Genomic DNA, 13,934 nt, shown 5'->3' with positions numbered 1-13,934 from the left:
TTATACCTACAAACCTGTAGGTCTTTGCAGTGTGGGAGGAAACCGAGATCTTGGAGAAAACTCACGGGGAGAGCGTACAAACTCCATACAGATAAGCGCCCAAAGTCAGGATCAAATCTAGGTCTCTGGTGCTGCAAGCACTAAGGCAGCAACTGCCGCTGCATCAACGTGCTGTCCTTTAAGCCAGTGCTTCTTAAACTATTTCAGTATAATTTGACCTTGAGTCTAAATCACAAAATTTATTTCACCATGACTAAATGTTCTTATGTCTTTTGCTAATTTTAGCTTTATTCTCCTTTGTGTATAATTTTATATATAATTTATTTTGTCACATGAGGAAAACACATAAATTAACTCACTTCTTAAATGTTTATTTTCAACTTATTGAACATATGTAAAGAAAACCAGGAGTGGAAAAAAAAAGTTTAATTACCACTGGAGTTGGAAAATCATTCTATTAGAATGTTAAAATTCCATTCCAATGTCTAAACACTGGGCTTCAGCACCACCCTAGCCTTTTGGGTTTTGATTCCTGCAGTTTTTTTCTTGGAAAACTAGCTCAAAATGTAGCTAGAATTCATGGTGCTTGATGCAAATAAGTGCTGGTAGATTGAAGTACAGTAAATATATGTAGAATTCTAGTTTTAGCAGAAAAGTAGCTAAAATGGCAACACAAAGTAAAGTTATAGTTCATCAGTTGCCTATGGCGTTCCTCCAAGGTTGCCATTTATACATTTATGATCCCACTAGCTCGTCTGGTCGTCCTTAAAAGGTTATATTACAGTAAATTTAGGAAATGTCCTGCTACTTTGAAATTAGAAAACCATAGGTAGAGAGAGAAAAACATGGCAAAATTCCAACTCCACTGCCATTAAAACCAATAAGAGCTTACCAACCACTTTAATGGCATTGCCTTTTTTAAGTTTAGAACAAATATATTAGTATCTGAATAAATTAAGTCATTCACCCTTCATTCCACCCCTCTAGTTTCATTCACCCCAAAATAATTTAATTCACCCTTGGGAAACCATTCACCAGTTTAAGAAGCACTGCTTTAAGCAATGATTTGGGCTGAATTCAATCCTGAGGCAGAGGCAGATGAATTGTGCACTTGAAATCACAACTCTACCTCGTCCTCTTGTACCAGCATTTTATTGTTATTTGGGATTTATTATTAATTATGAACTTTTAGACAAAGGATGGATGACTTATTGTTCTTCATGAACATGAGTCCTATGAATACAATACACATAATCCTGCATGCTTGATTCTTTGAAGTTAGGTTGATTATTCTCTTTGCAGATTGTTGTACACCTGTCTTTTTTTATTTAGTGTGAATGATATTGCTATCTTGTGTGCGGAGCTAACTGCCTATTGCAAGGCTCTCAGTGCAGAGTGGCTTGGTGTACTCAAAGCACTGTGCTGTTCATCCAACAATGGAACTTGTGGCTTCAATGATCTTCTTTGTAATGTTGATGTAAGTATTTTTTCCATCATTCTGATTTTGAAGTTTTGTTCTATTTGGTTAAATTTGTTAGTTCAGTTAACTACCCACATTCAGTTTTTTACATTCAACCTGAGCATGTATGCTTTTACTACCTTGAATTTAGTACATTGAGTCCATTGGAGCTGCTTCATTTTAAACTTGCAACGGTTTAAATTTGCAAACTCATAAGTGAACCATTTGGGTTTTTCTAACAATTTGACAGGTTAATAGTCACTTTCACAAATGGCGCATTTTTTAAATGAAACAGATTGAAATATGAACCCCAATTTCATGTTTTGTTTGGTTGTAATACACTTTCATATCTGTCTGTTATTATCCCAAAAATAAATCTAAGAAAGACCTGGGCCTTCTGATTAAGGAGGTGAAAGTTAACCGTTCCGCCATTCTGATTCACTTAGCAATAAATGGCTTAACTTCTAATAGTCTCTAAATTACAAATGTTCTATTTTTTGCAGGTGAGCGATTTATCATTCCATGATTCTTTGGCAACATTTATAGCTATTTTAATAGCTAGACAATGCTTGCTGTTGGAGGATTTGATTCGATGTGTGGCAATCCCCTCACTCCTTAATGCAGGTAACTATCTCAACTTCAGGTCCACTCTTTATGGTGCAACGGTATTGAATTTCGCTTTTCATTTCAAGCATGGAATTAAGAATGCGCCTTTTTACATTATGCTTTATTTTATTCATGTACATAGAATTGTTACAGAACAGAATGAGGATATGTAACCATTAAGCCTTCACCAACAAATTGAAAAAGGAATAATGGTCCATCCCATACCTCAGCTTTTTTTTCTGTAGTCCTTTGTTTGTCTTCTCCCTCAAATATCTATCTAATTCCCTTTTGCAACAATTAAATCTGATTCCGTTGTTTTTCTGGATCATGACAATTTGTACATGAGAAAGCCAAAAATGATGCTACAGTCATCTAAATTTGTCTTTAGTTTAATTTAGAGATGCAGTGTGAAAAGAGGCCCTTCGGCCCACCAAGTTCATGCCGACCATCAATTACTCATTCACTCTAGTTCCATGTTATCCCACTTTCGTATCCACTCCCTATACACTTGGGGCAATTAACAGAAATCAATTAACCTTCCAACCTGCACGTTCTTGGAATGTGGGGGGAAAACAGAGCACCCAGGGAGAACCCGCGCAGTCACAGAGAGAACATGCAAACTTCTGAGGTCAGGATCGAACCTGGGTCTCTGGCGCTGTGAAGCAGCAGCTCTACCAATGTGCCATTGTGCTGGTTTGTTGTTTGATTCCCACGAGAAGAAACCCTTTCTCTACAATTTGAGCCATCTTTATTGAATCATTTTCTTTTAAAAGCAGAACCGTCTCGGACTCTTCTGTCTGTCCTTAACATTAGAAATCCATTATTCCCAGGACTTGTGCATTAAGTCGTTTTAGCCCCTTCTCAAGGAGTGGTGGATTCTCAAAATATATTGAAGATAAGAATTAGGTGCAATATTCTACATGTGGCAATTTTTTATTGAGGTTTTGTACATCACACTTTTGCTTATAAATCAAGGGCACTATTCTTTTTTGGTCATGTTCTATATTGGTCCTGCTACCTGCAAAGATTTGTGCAGATGTATGTACTCAGGGTTTTTCTGAGCAAAGGTATGCACTTAGAATTCTGCCCATGATATTTTATTACCTTTCCACATTTTCCTACCAAAATGTATGTCATGTTTCTGTCCTTTAATTTTCAACTAGCCCATTCCATCGATTTGTCTATTTTCTCATAGTTTACCACAATTTTTCTTACAATTTTTTGTCATCCATAGATTTTGAAATGATATCCTGTACACCAGGTGACTAATATATATGAAGAATAGTCATTCAATTGTTGACTTGGTGAATATCACCACATGCCTTTCTCCAGCTCTAAAGCAGAATTCATTGCCTGTCTATTTTATTACGTGAGCTTTGCTTTTTCTTACATGCTTATTACATGGCACTTTGAAACTTACGTAAATACTTCAAACTGCAAAAATTTCTTCAACCCTTCCTTATTATCAACAATTCAATGAAGCTAGTTAAGCATGGCTTGCTTTTAAACAATTCTGTACAATTACTTTCTCTTGACTCTTCTGGAATTTGAACACTTCTATTGAATCAAGTCTCCCTATAAAACAGGTTTGTCCAAATGACTAATTTTAACCTTAATGTAATTGATAATTACAATCATTAAGATGCAGTCATCTTCATTTTACGACTAATGACGCGACCTTCCAGCCCTCTGGCATGTTTGGATGATTACACCAAATGTCGCTGTAATTTTACCTTTACTTCCTTCTATTCATTATATTCATTATTTGCGAAGGAATGCCTACCTGTTCATTATTTAAATGCCTATGGAAGCTTTTGATTCAGTTTCATTATATTTTATGTACCCTGTTGCAGGCACTAAAATGCGCTTGCATTATCTCTTCCCTTTCTTTTACTGTCTACTTTTTTATCAAACCTTTGTAGGAAGCACAACTTGAACTACTCTTAAAGATCATCATTCTATTCATCCTTCATTTTTCAACAAGTTAGCAACATTTTTTTTGTCCAGAAGAAATTTGCAATGTCATTTTCAGAACAATGATGTTTTGTGACCTGTATCTTTGTACTGAATGATGTTGCCCTATTTTTTTTTAAGATGATGCACTTTGTGGAATGTAGCTTGGCAGTCTTGAAACAACTAGATTTCTAATGGTAGATCAAATTAAATCAAATTGAAGGCTGGTTATTTCAGCATAATTGTAAGATATTGATTGGTTGCATAATTGTCATCAACTTTTGATTTTACATCTAGGTCCTATTTTGATTCAAAGCATAGGGATGGTTAAATATAATTTACAGACCAAATAAATGTTATGAACTTTAATTAAAAGCAGAAATTAGAAGAAAAAACGTAACTGTAATTAAGCAACATCCTGCAAAATGTTTTCTCTTGCGAAACTTCTGATGAATCATAAGAGCGTGGTTAATGAAAGTTGCACAGTAAATACACATTTATTTCCTTTTAACCTATGCATTATTGTGATCTTAGGCAGGCGGTGTTGAATAAAAGAACGTCCTTGGAAATGACTCATACATGCTGTTAAAATGAGCAGTAGTAAAGGTGGAGATAAAACAAACAATTTGCAAATGGTGCAAAGCTGTACTGAAGAGAATGCTGTATTGTTCTCTGCAGATGAAATGTTAAACCAAGACCTAGGATCCATAGGCACATATTTTCTGGTAGCTTGTCTTAGTGCCACAGTGCCACAATTACTCTCTAACATGCATATCACAGAAGTACACCATGAATTGGTACAGAACATTCTCATAATATAACAATTTACTGTGTGAATACAATTTTTTATCACCTAGTTTACTAGTCCAAATCAAAAACATTAAATTCAATTTAATCAAACGAAAAGGAATTTCACATGGAATAAAGTAATTTAACCATTGGCAGTTGACTGACATGTAATATTAACAGACTTTCATTCTTCAGCTGAACTTCAGAATGTTTCCAGCATTGTCTTTCTCTCTTAAATTATTCTGAGAGACAATTGTAATTTAAGTCTATACTTTGTTGCTGCATTTTACAAAGTAGTGACCATGTTTCCATTTGTCATTTGTCTTTCAGCATGTAGTGAGCAAGATTCCGAACCAGGTGCTCGCCTAACATGCCGAATCCTCCTCCATTTGTTTAGGACACCACAACTAAACCCTTGTCACCAAGACAGCAGTAAGTGATGCATTTATACAGTGAAAATGCCTGAGCCATTGTTTCTGTTTAGTGAGAAGATATTAATATATTCTATCCACAAAGATTTTAATTCAACACATTTCATGTAGGTGGTTCAAAACATTTTTTTGGTTCAGAAGGAGCTGTTCAATGCTATGTAAACAACTTGTAAGCACTAAATGAGGGAACAAGCATTTGGGAGAGGCAATCTACATATTTTATTTTAACCGTTTCACTTTTATCCTTTAACTTTGTAAACTGGAGCAATCAGTTTTGTAACCATGATAGCTGTTTGTAAATATTGGACAGTGCCAGTGAATACGTGATTCCTGTCGGTGGGTGTTTATCGCTTGGGGAGGCCATCTCAATATTCATATTGATTTGGGATTAGACTGTTGAAATTAAAATTTGTACTGACATTAGGTCTTTGTATCAAATTCTTTAATTATCAGTGGGAAGTTCAAACTGTGTCAGAAAGAAGATAGACACAAAATGCTAGAGTAACTCGGAGGGTCAGGCAGCATCTCTGAAGAAAAAGAATAGGTGACGTTTTGGGTCAGAACTCTTCTTTGGACTCCAGCATTTTGTGTCTATCTGGGATGTTCAAACTGATGTTCAAGCAACTGGCAGGTTCCTTTCAACATTCTGGCTTACTGGTCCTTGACCAGTGCCGGCCTTTCAAACTGCACGTGTTTGACTCCTGAATAATCTCAATAATCAATGAGACACCATCCTGACTTAGTAACTGGAAGAAACTGTGGGGCATCTAATGAAGTAAATAGTCATTTTGGCTTGTAGGATGTGGGAGTTCATTGACAAAACAACCCAGTCTTTAACATTGAATTTCCAATCTAAGCCAATAGGGAATGATGGTGAAATAACTGGTTGAAAAGCAAAATTGTAGTTATTGGAAATTTGAAATAATACAAAGTCCAAGAGATTTGGTTCGGGAGTATCAGTGATAATGGGGGGGGGGGGGGGTGGAAGATTGTAACCTTCACGTGGTCCGCCCTGTTTCGACGAATGCGATCAAATAGAACAAGTTGTCCTACAATGTTAGGCTGTGCATGCAATATGCAAGAAAAAGAAGAAGTGACAATGGAATGGTTTAAATTCCAGGTTTGCGTTTCTGGTTAAGTTTTTTTTTTTAAACTCCAGTCAAGCTGTTTTCTTTGGTCTTAAAATTAAAGTTAAAATGGTTCCTGGTCATCCAAAGATCATTATTGAATATAATTGCTATACATGTGGAGTAAATCTGATGTGTTTGCAATGAGAAATGGAAGCCAGAGGGAAATCACTGCTTATGTAAACATGGTAAATGGCTGAGGTGACTTTCCCAGTACGTGAAGTGCTGACCTAATCTAATTTAATGGGACATGCGAGAATGAAACCAAGGTTTGTTGTTCTGTGAAAATCTTGAAAGGCGACAAGCAACGTGTCAAATTAAATCCAATGCATGGCCGTCTGAAGTGGAAGTGCGATGGGTGCGTTCGCACCCCACTTTTTTTCCAGAGTAAAAAAAAATCCAGAGGGAAAAAAATTAATTAATTTGGGCGCAATATTTTTTTTATTCTACACCAGGACAGAGGGAGCCTTGCCGTTGGGCTACTTGGCCCTCTTGCATTCGTACAGCCATTAGATGACCCTGGCGTTGCGCTCGATGACCGAGAGGGCAGAGGCTTGTTCTTCCCCTGGGGTGGCCCGTTGCAGCTATCGCTGCTGCTGCACCGGATGGCTCGCTGTCTGGGCATCTGCTGCGAAACTTGAGGGCAAGGTGGCGTCGGCGGCAAACTTCTCCCTGGCCAGGTTCTCGATCATCTTGGGCTCGAGTCCGCAGTGTTCGAAGAAACTGTCTAAGCCCGAGCTGGCTCGGGAGAAGCGGCAGCTGAGGTCAGAGTGCAGGCGTCACAATCCGCCTTCACCAACCTGCCGCTTGAGCGGCTCCTTGGTGCTGCTTCTCGGGGCGCTGCTGGCGTGGCAACTGGGGGGGGGGGGGGGGGGAAGAGGAGGGGGGGGAGAGAGGAGGGAGGCCAGGGGAGATGAGGGGGCAAGGGGAGGAGTGGGAGGGGAGTGAAGAGAAGGGGGGAGAGGAAGAGGGGGAGAGGCGGGGGGCGGGGTGGGAGAGGTGATGACTCTCAGGGCAAGATGGCGCAGACTTCAAAGTTTGTCAGATTTCGGAAGATTTTCATTAATAACTCGAGAAATAATGCATGAAATTTTCAGATAATGCGATTTTGGACTCTACGGGAATATTCTCTAGCGGAATATGCAAACATTTTACCATTACCGCGTAGATTTTTTGAGAAAATATGATTACAAACACAAACACGATCAGAGTTTTAATAGTTACTAGACCAAGTGGGACCTGTTGGGGGGGGTGGGGGAGAGAGAGAGAGAGAGACACACACACACACACACACACACACACACACACACACACACACACACACACACACACACACACACACACACACACACACACACACACACACACACACAGTACGTAGGATAAGATATGATATTGAATCAAAATCAAGAATTATAAATTCAAATTTCAAAATTGATTTCACAGTTCAGCAGTACTGATTTTCAGTATTCCATACTGATATTTGACAATTCATAAGGCTGCATAGAAAATACTGATTTTCAAAAATCCGGTTTCTGTCTTGTACGTTCTATTGCATTTATGTGAGAAATACTGATTTCCCCAACAAAATACTGATTTCAGCCTTCAAAATACGGAAATGCTCGGTGAAACTTGGCAGCTCTGCAATTATTCACCATCGCATTGTATTTGAGAATTTAAAATGTAATTTGTGATCTTGTTTATGTCATGGAACTAGAATTTGTTGTAATAGTATGACAGTAAAATAGGTTAGTTTGAAAGCGATCATAGTAATGTAAATGCACCATTTAGTTTTACTTCAATTTTCATGATGGAAATTGAAGTCGAACTAAATGTTGTATTCACATCACTATTCCATGGTGAAATTGATGTGATGTGATTTTTAGGTCAGGAGGATCATTAAAGATGCACTGCACACACTAACACAGTCTAACAGCAACAGGCAATCAAATCAAAACACAAAACATTTTCTAAAAAAAAAAGGGTTTTCTTTACTGCAAAAACTTACAGTATCTTATTTGCAGTTTTTGCATGCTCCTTTATAACATTTTACATAACATTTTACAACAGTACAACTTGATTATTAAAACAAGGACAACTTCAATTCTTGATTTAAAGAAAGTATGTAACAATGATCCCAATCATACCATTCCACCCACTCATTACTCTTGACTCAACTAAAATTATTTCTGAAATATTGGTCATCCATTTGGTGCAGAAATGCTCCAAAATAAGGCTCGGAATGCACCAGAGAGCATCTAAAACCCCAGAGCTTCCAGGTCCCTTCAACTGGACCCCGACCGCAAGATACTTCGAGCTCCCCGCTCATGATGTGCGCTGCACGCATATTATTTCACATACATTTTTTGTAGTCCTGTCATGCCACCCCCCTTTTTGAAAAGCATGCGATGTATAGCTGACATTGCACCAAAAAGGATGCCTCAAAAAATGTGCCCCAATCTAGCACTGCGATCATCGGATTCCCACTGTGTTTATCAAATATTTGACTGAAGATTTCAATGTGGTCATAGCTGATCAATCTCCCAGAAAGTGGCCCCAGGCAAGTTCCAGTTTACAGTTGATGATAAGACACGCGGAACAAAGGCCATGTGTAAAAATAGTACTCTCGGATTTAAACCCAGGTTTGAGCATAGAACAGCTTAGTCTGATGATTAAAATAAATTAATGTGCAGGTCAGATACACCAATTTATTAACCTTGCTTTTTTTAGATTGTCAATGGCAACTGACCATCAATAGATGCTAGGACTGGAAGATTCCACTGGGACACTGAGCTTTATGAAAAGCTCAGCATTACAGGTCAAGTCAAGAGTGTTTATTGTTGTGTTCATGGATAGGACAATGAATTTCTTGCTTGCTGCAGCACAACAGAATATTGTAGGCATAAATACAGAACAGATCAGTGTGTCTATATACCATAGAATATATATATATATATACACACACAAAAATGAACAGATAAAGTGCATTAGGCTGTTACAGTTCAGAGTTTGTTTGAAGTTGTGTTTAATAGCCTGATGGCTGTGGGGAAGAAGCTGTTCCTGAACCTGGATGTTGCAGATTTCAGGCTCCTGTACCTTCTACCTGATGTCAGCGGAGAGATGAGTGTGTGGCCAGGATGGTGTGGGTCCTTGATGATGTTGGCAGCCTTTTTGAGGCAGCGACTGCGATAGAATTTTTGTTGTCCAAGTGATCCAGAGCGGAGTGGAGAACCAGTGAGATCGCATCCACCGTTGATCTGTTGTGGCGGTAAGCGAACTACAGTGGATCCAGGTTCTTGTTGTGGTATAAGTTGATATGCGCCATGATCAGCCTCTCAAAGCACTTCATCACCACAAACGTTAGTGCCACTGGTCGATAGTAATTGAGGCACGTCACCTTGCTCTTCTTGGGCACTGGTATTATTGATGCCCTTTTAAAGCAGGTGGGAACCTCAGACCTCAGAAGTGAGAGGTTGAATATTTAAATCCAGCCAGTTGGTCCGCACAGGTTTTTAAAACCCGACCGGGTATACCATCTGGTCCAGGCGCATCAGTTCACAGGTCAAGCCCCGGCTGAGTTGACAGGAAGCCTGTTGGAAAAAATGACAAACGGCGTACCCTTGCACTGACATATTCTGCAATGTCATAGTGGTGATATGTCATTACTGGAGCTATTGGTGCATATTGGTATTCTTTTGAAGGATTTGAGTGATGAGTGGCGGAGCAGAGCACGTAAGAGTATCACTGCAACAATAGTTGAAATCCTTCTAGCTCTTAAACACACTGATGTAGCGTTCTTTATTCCCCAGCTAAACCAACAGTGGGGATCCGTTCATCATGCGACAGACATCTACTAGCAGCATCACAGAACAGCATTGTGGTTGGAGCAGTGTTTGCTGTCCTCAAAGCTATCTTCATGTTGGGTATGTATAGAGTATTTTTTCTGCAGATTACTTTTTTACAGCAGGAACGGCTTCACTTGTTTTGGTGTTTTCTCACACTCTCATTTTATAAATCATTCTCTTTTAGTGCACTGGTGAGTTCATGGTGTTCTAGACTGAAATATGAATAGACTTGCATGGATTGGTGCTAATTTTTCAACATGTATATAAAATTAAAAGCTGTATTGGTAGGATGGTTATCTTTGATTTTAATTTTTTTTAATTGTAATATTGGTCAGTCTACCTTCATTCTTGCAGAATGAGAGGAAAATTTGTAAAAAAACACTTGCTTGAAATAGACTCAGATTTTACTTAAACCTTAGAATGAAGGAAACAGCTTTTCAGAAAATAATATTTAAGAACATTTTCTGCCCTATTATTTCAATGGAAACATTGATTTTACTCTAGGTTGCCTTTTATATACAAAGCATCACCTGTAGAGCAGGATCTTGAAAATTGTCACCAGTGTTCTTAAAGTAAGAAAGGAAAGGCTGATGGTGGTGAAAAAAGTGAGCAGTGGCTTGGTAATGTAACCCTCTGCCTAGAGAGAATCATTTGGCTAACTATATAATGATCATACTAAATGTGTTTATAGATGATAATTTCGGAGACTTCTCAATGCAAAATCTTCCTCTTGTCATTTCAGGTGATGCTGAATTGAAAGGGTCTGGATTCTCACATTCTGGTGGAATGGAGGAGCTCCCCGAGGATGATATAGGAGTGAAAAAATCTGGCAGTCGGGCTGTTTCTATTGAAACAGCCAGTTTAGATGCTTATGCTAAATACGTGTTGAAGAATATTTGTCAGCAGGTAAAGAAATATTTAAGAACAAGATATTAAAACTGGGAACAGCAGCTCTGCGTGTTCATTGAAATTAACCTGCTTAATTTTTATGCAAACACCTTTGAACAGAATTTTCTATATTTTGTTCCTAACTGCAATGATAATATTTAAATAAGTTTTGTTAATTCCCAGTTGAAGCATTTACTTATAGCTGTTGAAAATTACATAAATTTGGCACATTTCCTTGAGTTATTTCACCAGATTTCTTCAGACAAAATGAGATATTGCATGAAAGAAGGTGGATGATCAAGAACTTTGTCAAAGATAAAGCTATTAATGAAGACATTGTAATGAAATATCTATGTTTAAAGATGACATTTTAAGATGTCAGGCCTAAAACCCTGTTTAAGCTGCCAGTGATGGGATGAAGAAAGTAAATGACGATGAAAGGGCAATATTAGTGGAATACAAATCTTAATCGCTTGTGAGGCTGCAGCAGGTAAAAGGGGTAGGAAATGGTGAAGCAATGGAGTGATTGAAATAAATGATGTTGATCATAAAATTTATATATTCTGGGACCAAGAATGCATATAGTTCATTGAGGCAAAGGATTGTCCTGTGACATATCTGGGATATTGGAATTATGGATGACTGGTTAGGGAGGGTGAGAGTCGGGGAGCTTGATGGGATAACTTTGGAGAGTAATTTCGAAAGTTTCAGCAGCAAGTGAGCTAAAGCTGTGATGGGAATAGGTGGTCATTATGATGGGAGAAGGTACAGGTCAGAAGCTATCTTGGAGTTAGAATGGGCATTGTTCAGTCAAAGACATTGGTGAGCCAGGAAACTAGAATCAGTGCCTCATGGAAGTTTATGGCATAGAAAGAGAGTTTTAGTTTTCTAATGTTTAGTTGAAGGAAATATCAATGTAATCAGAAGTGGATGTTTGATAATTAGTCCGACATCACAGGTGGTGAGATAGAGCCTATCTGTGCCTTGGCACTGTGATGCACCAAGCACGTAGATGAGATATATGAGTGGCCAAAAGCTGGTTTGTTGGGTATTCTGTTGACAATGCTTTGAAGTAAATAAAGGCATTTGGTGAAGATTATCTAGCTTAACACAAATTGCTAGAAGAACTCAGCAGATCAGGCAGCATCTGTTGAGGGAATGGACCAGTATGTTTTTGGTTGGGAATCTTCTACAGTCTGAAGAATGGTCCTGACTTGAAATATCACCTATCCATTTCCTCCACAGATGCTGCTTGACTCACTGATTTCCTCCAGCACTTTGTGTTTTGCTCAAGATTCCAGTATCTGCAGTTCCCTGTGTTTCCATTATCTTGCTAAACCTGGATGTGTGAGAGTGGAACATGTGTGGAGAGTCAAGAGGAGGTAATGACAGAGAACGCTGCAATAGAGGCAGCTAGTGGGTTGAGAATAGGAGGGATAGTGCACCAGAGAGGGGGAGAGAAGAATGAAGATTCTGAGCAATTGGGTTTTATAGACAGTCGATCCCAATATATGATCAGAATATATTCTATTTTATGTCATAGATTAACATATGACACACATGTGATTAACAAGGATAGATTCTTGATTAGTATGGGTGTCAGGGGTTATGGGGTGAAGGCAGGAGAATGGGGTTGAGATGGAAAGATAGATGTCATAATTTTATTTTAGTGTAGACTTTATGGACCAAATGGCCTGATTCTGCTACTAGAATTGATGAACATTCCTGAATCCAACACAGCACTCACGGTGCAAAATAAAGCTTTACATGACAAGCTGGGCATGTGGTGACGTTTTTCTTTAATATGGAAATGTCCACAGCTAAGAACAACAGATAGAAGGAAGTCAATAATGAAAAAAGTACAGAAAGTCCATTTTCGCCGATCCTATGGGTAGATTGTGAAAAATACTACCATTTGAGGAAATGTAATAAATATGATGGGTAATTTTAAATAGAAGCCAATTCGGGACATGAGGGAGGTAGTTTTCTGTTCAACGTTAAGTTTTGATGGAGAACCGTTCTATGAAGCATCTTGGGATGTTTCATTTCATTGCCGCTATATCAATATAAATTGTTGCTGTGGTCTTAACATAAAACCTGTTAACGGAAAGAGAAACAACCTGACTCTGCTAGTAGTATCATTGTACAATACATATTTGAATAAAGCATTATGTTTCTTTGTAGGAGTGGGTGGGAGAGCGATGCCTAAAGAGTTTGTGTGAGGATAGCAGTGCTCTGCAGGATCCAGTTCTAACAAATAAGCAGGCTCAGCGACTCTTGCAGTTGATATGCTATCCACATCGGCAACTGGACAGTGAGGAAGGAGACAACCCACAACGTCAGAGAATCAAACGGATCTTGCAGGTGAGAAACGATGCACATTTTTTACAAAGAATTACATGCCACAAATAAATAGAATAAGCAATAGGTAGCTGTGTCCTAGTTTAGTTGGCATCTGTAGTAGCACAATGGTGTGCATAGATTTTAAAATAGTTGTACTAATGACAGCTTTGTTGTTTAATACTGATAAGACAATAATAGTAAAATGAATAAAAGTACAAATGTAGGTCGAAAGATGAGCCAGACGGAAGAACATAACTTTCTCACATCTATCCCAAGAACATTCTCTACTTGTACTTCAAGATCATGTGTTTCTTAATCTTGAATAGTTGTTCAGTTTTCTATTTCTTTTAGAATCTTGATCAGTGGACAATGAGACAGTCATCACTGGAGCTGCAGCTTATGATTAAACAGAGTGTCACCAGTGTAAGTAAAGACATTTATAATTTGAACTCCCTTCTAGGTCTGTATATATATGCCTGCTGTAATCAACAAC

At 38.3% G+C, this 13,934-nt stretch overlaps 1 protein-coding gene across 1 annotated transcript in view; it reads left to right on the top strand.

Annotated features, from left to right (window-relative positions):
* Positions 1-13,934, top strand: part of med12 (mediator complex subunit 12) — a 363,139-nt gene that overhangs the window by 62,719 nt on the left and 286,486 nt on the right. The window contains exons 22-28 of the mRNA XM_055643638.1: positions 1,333-1,477; positions 1,963-2,083; positions 5,138-5,239; positions 10,175-10,288; positions 10,953-11,116; positions 13,283-13,462; positions 13,793-13,864. Coding sequence (XP_055499613.1) covers positions 1,333-1,477; positions 1,963-2,083; positions 5,138-5,239; positions 10,175-10,288; positions 10,953-11,116; positions 13,283-13,462; positions 13,793-13,864 — 898 coding nt within the window. The remainder of the gene's footprint in view (positions 1-1,332; positions 1,478-1,962; positions 2,084-5,137; positions 5,240-10,174; positions 10,289-10,952; positions 11,117-13,282; positions 13,463-13,792; positions 13,865-13,934) is intronic.

Source organism: Leucoraja erinacea, chromosome 12 (genome assembly GCF_028641065.1).
Source record: "Leucoraja erinacea ecotype New England chromosome 12, Leri_hhj_1, whole genome shotgun sequence".
NCBI classification, from domain to species: Eukaryota; Metazoa; Chordata; class Chondrichthyes; order Rajiformes; family Rajidae; genus Leucoraja; species Leucoraja erinaceus.
This window is presented reverse-complemented; position numbering and strand designations above follow the sequence as displayed.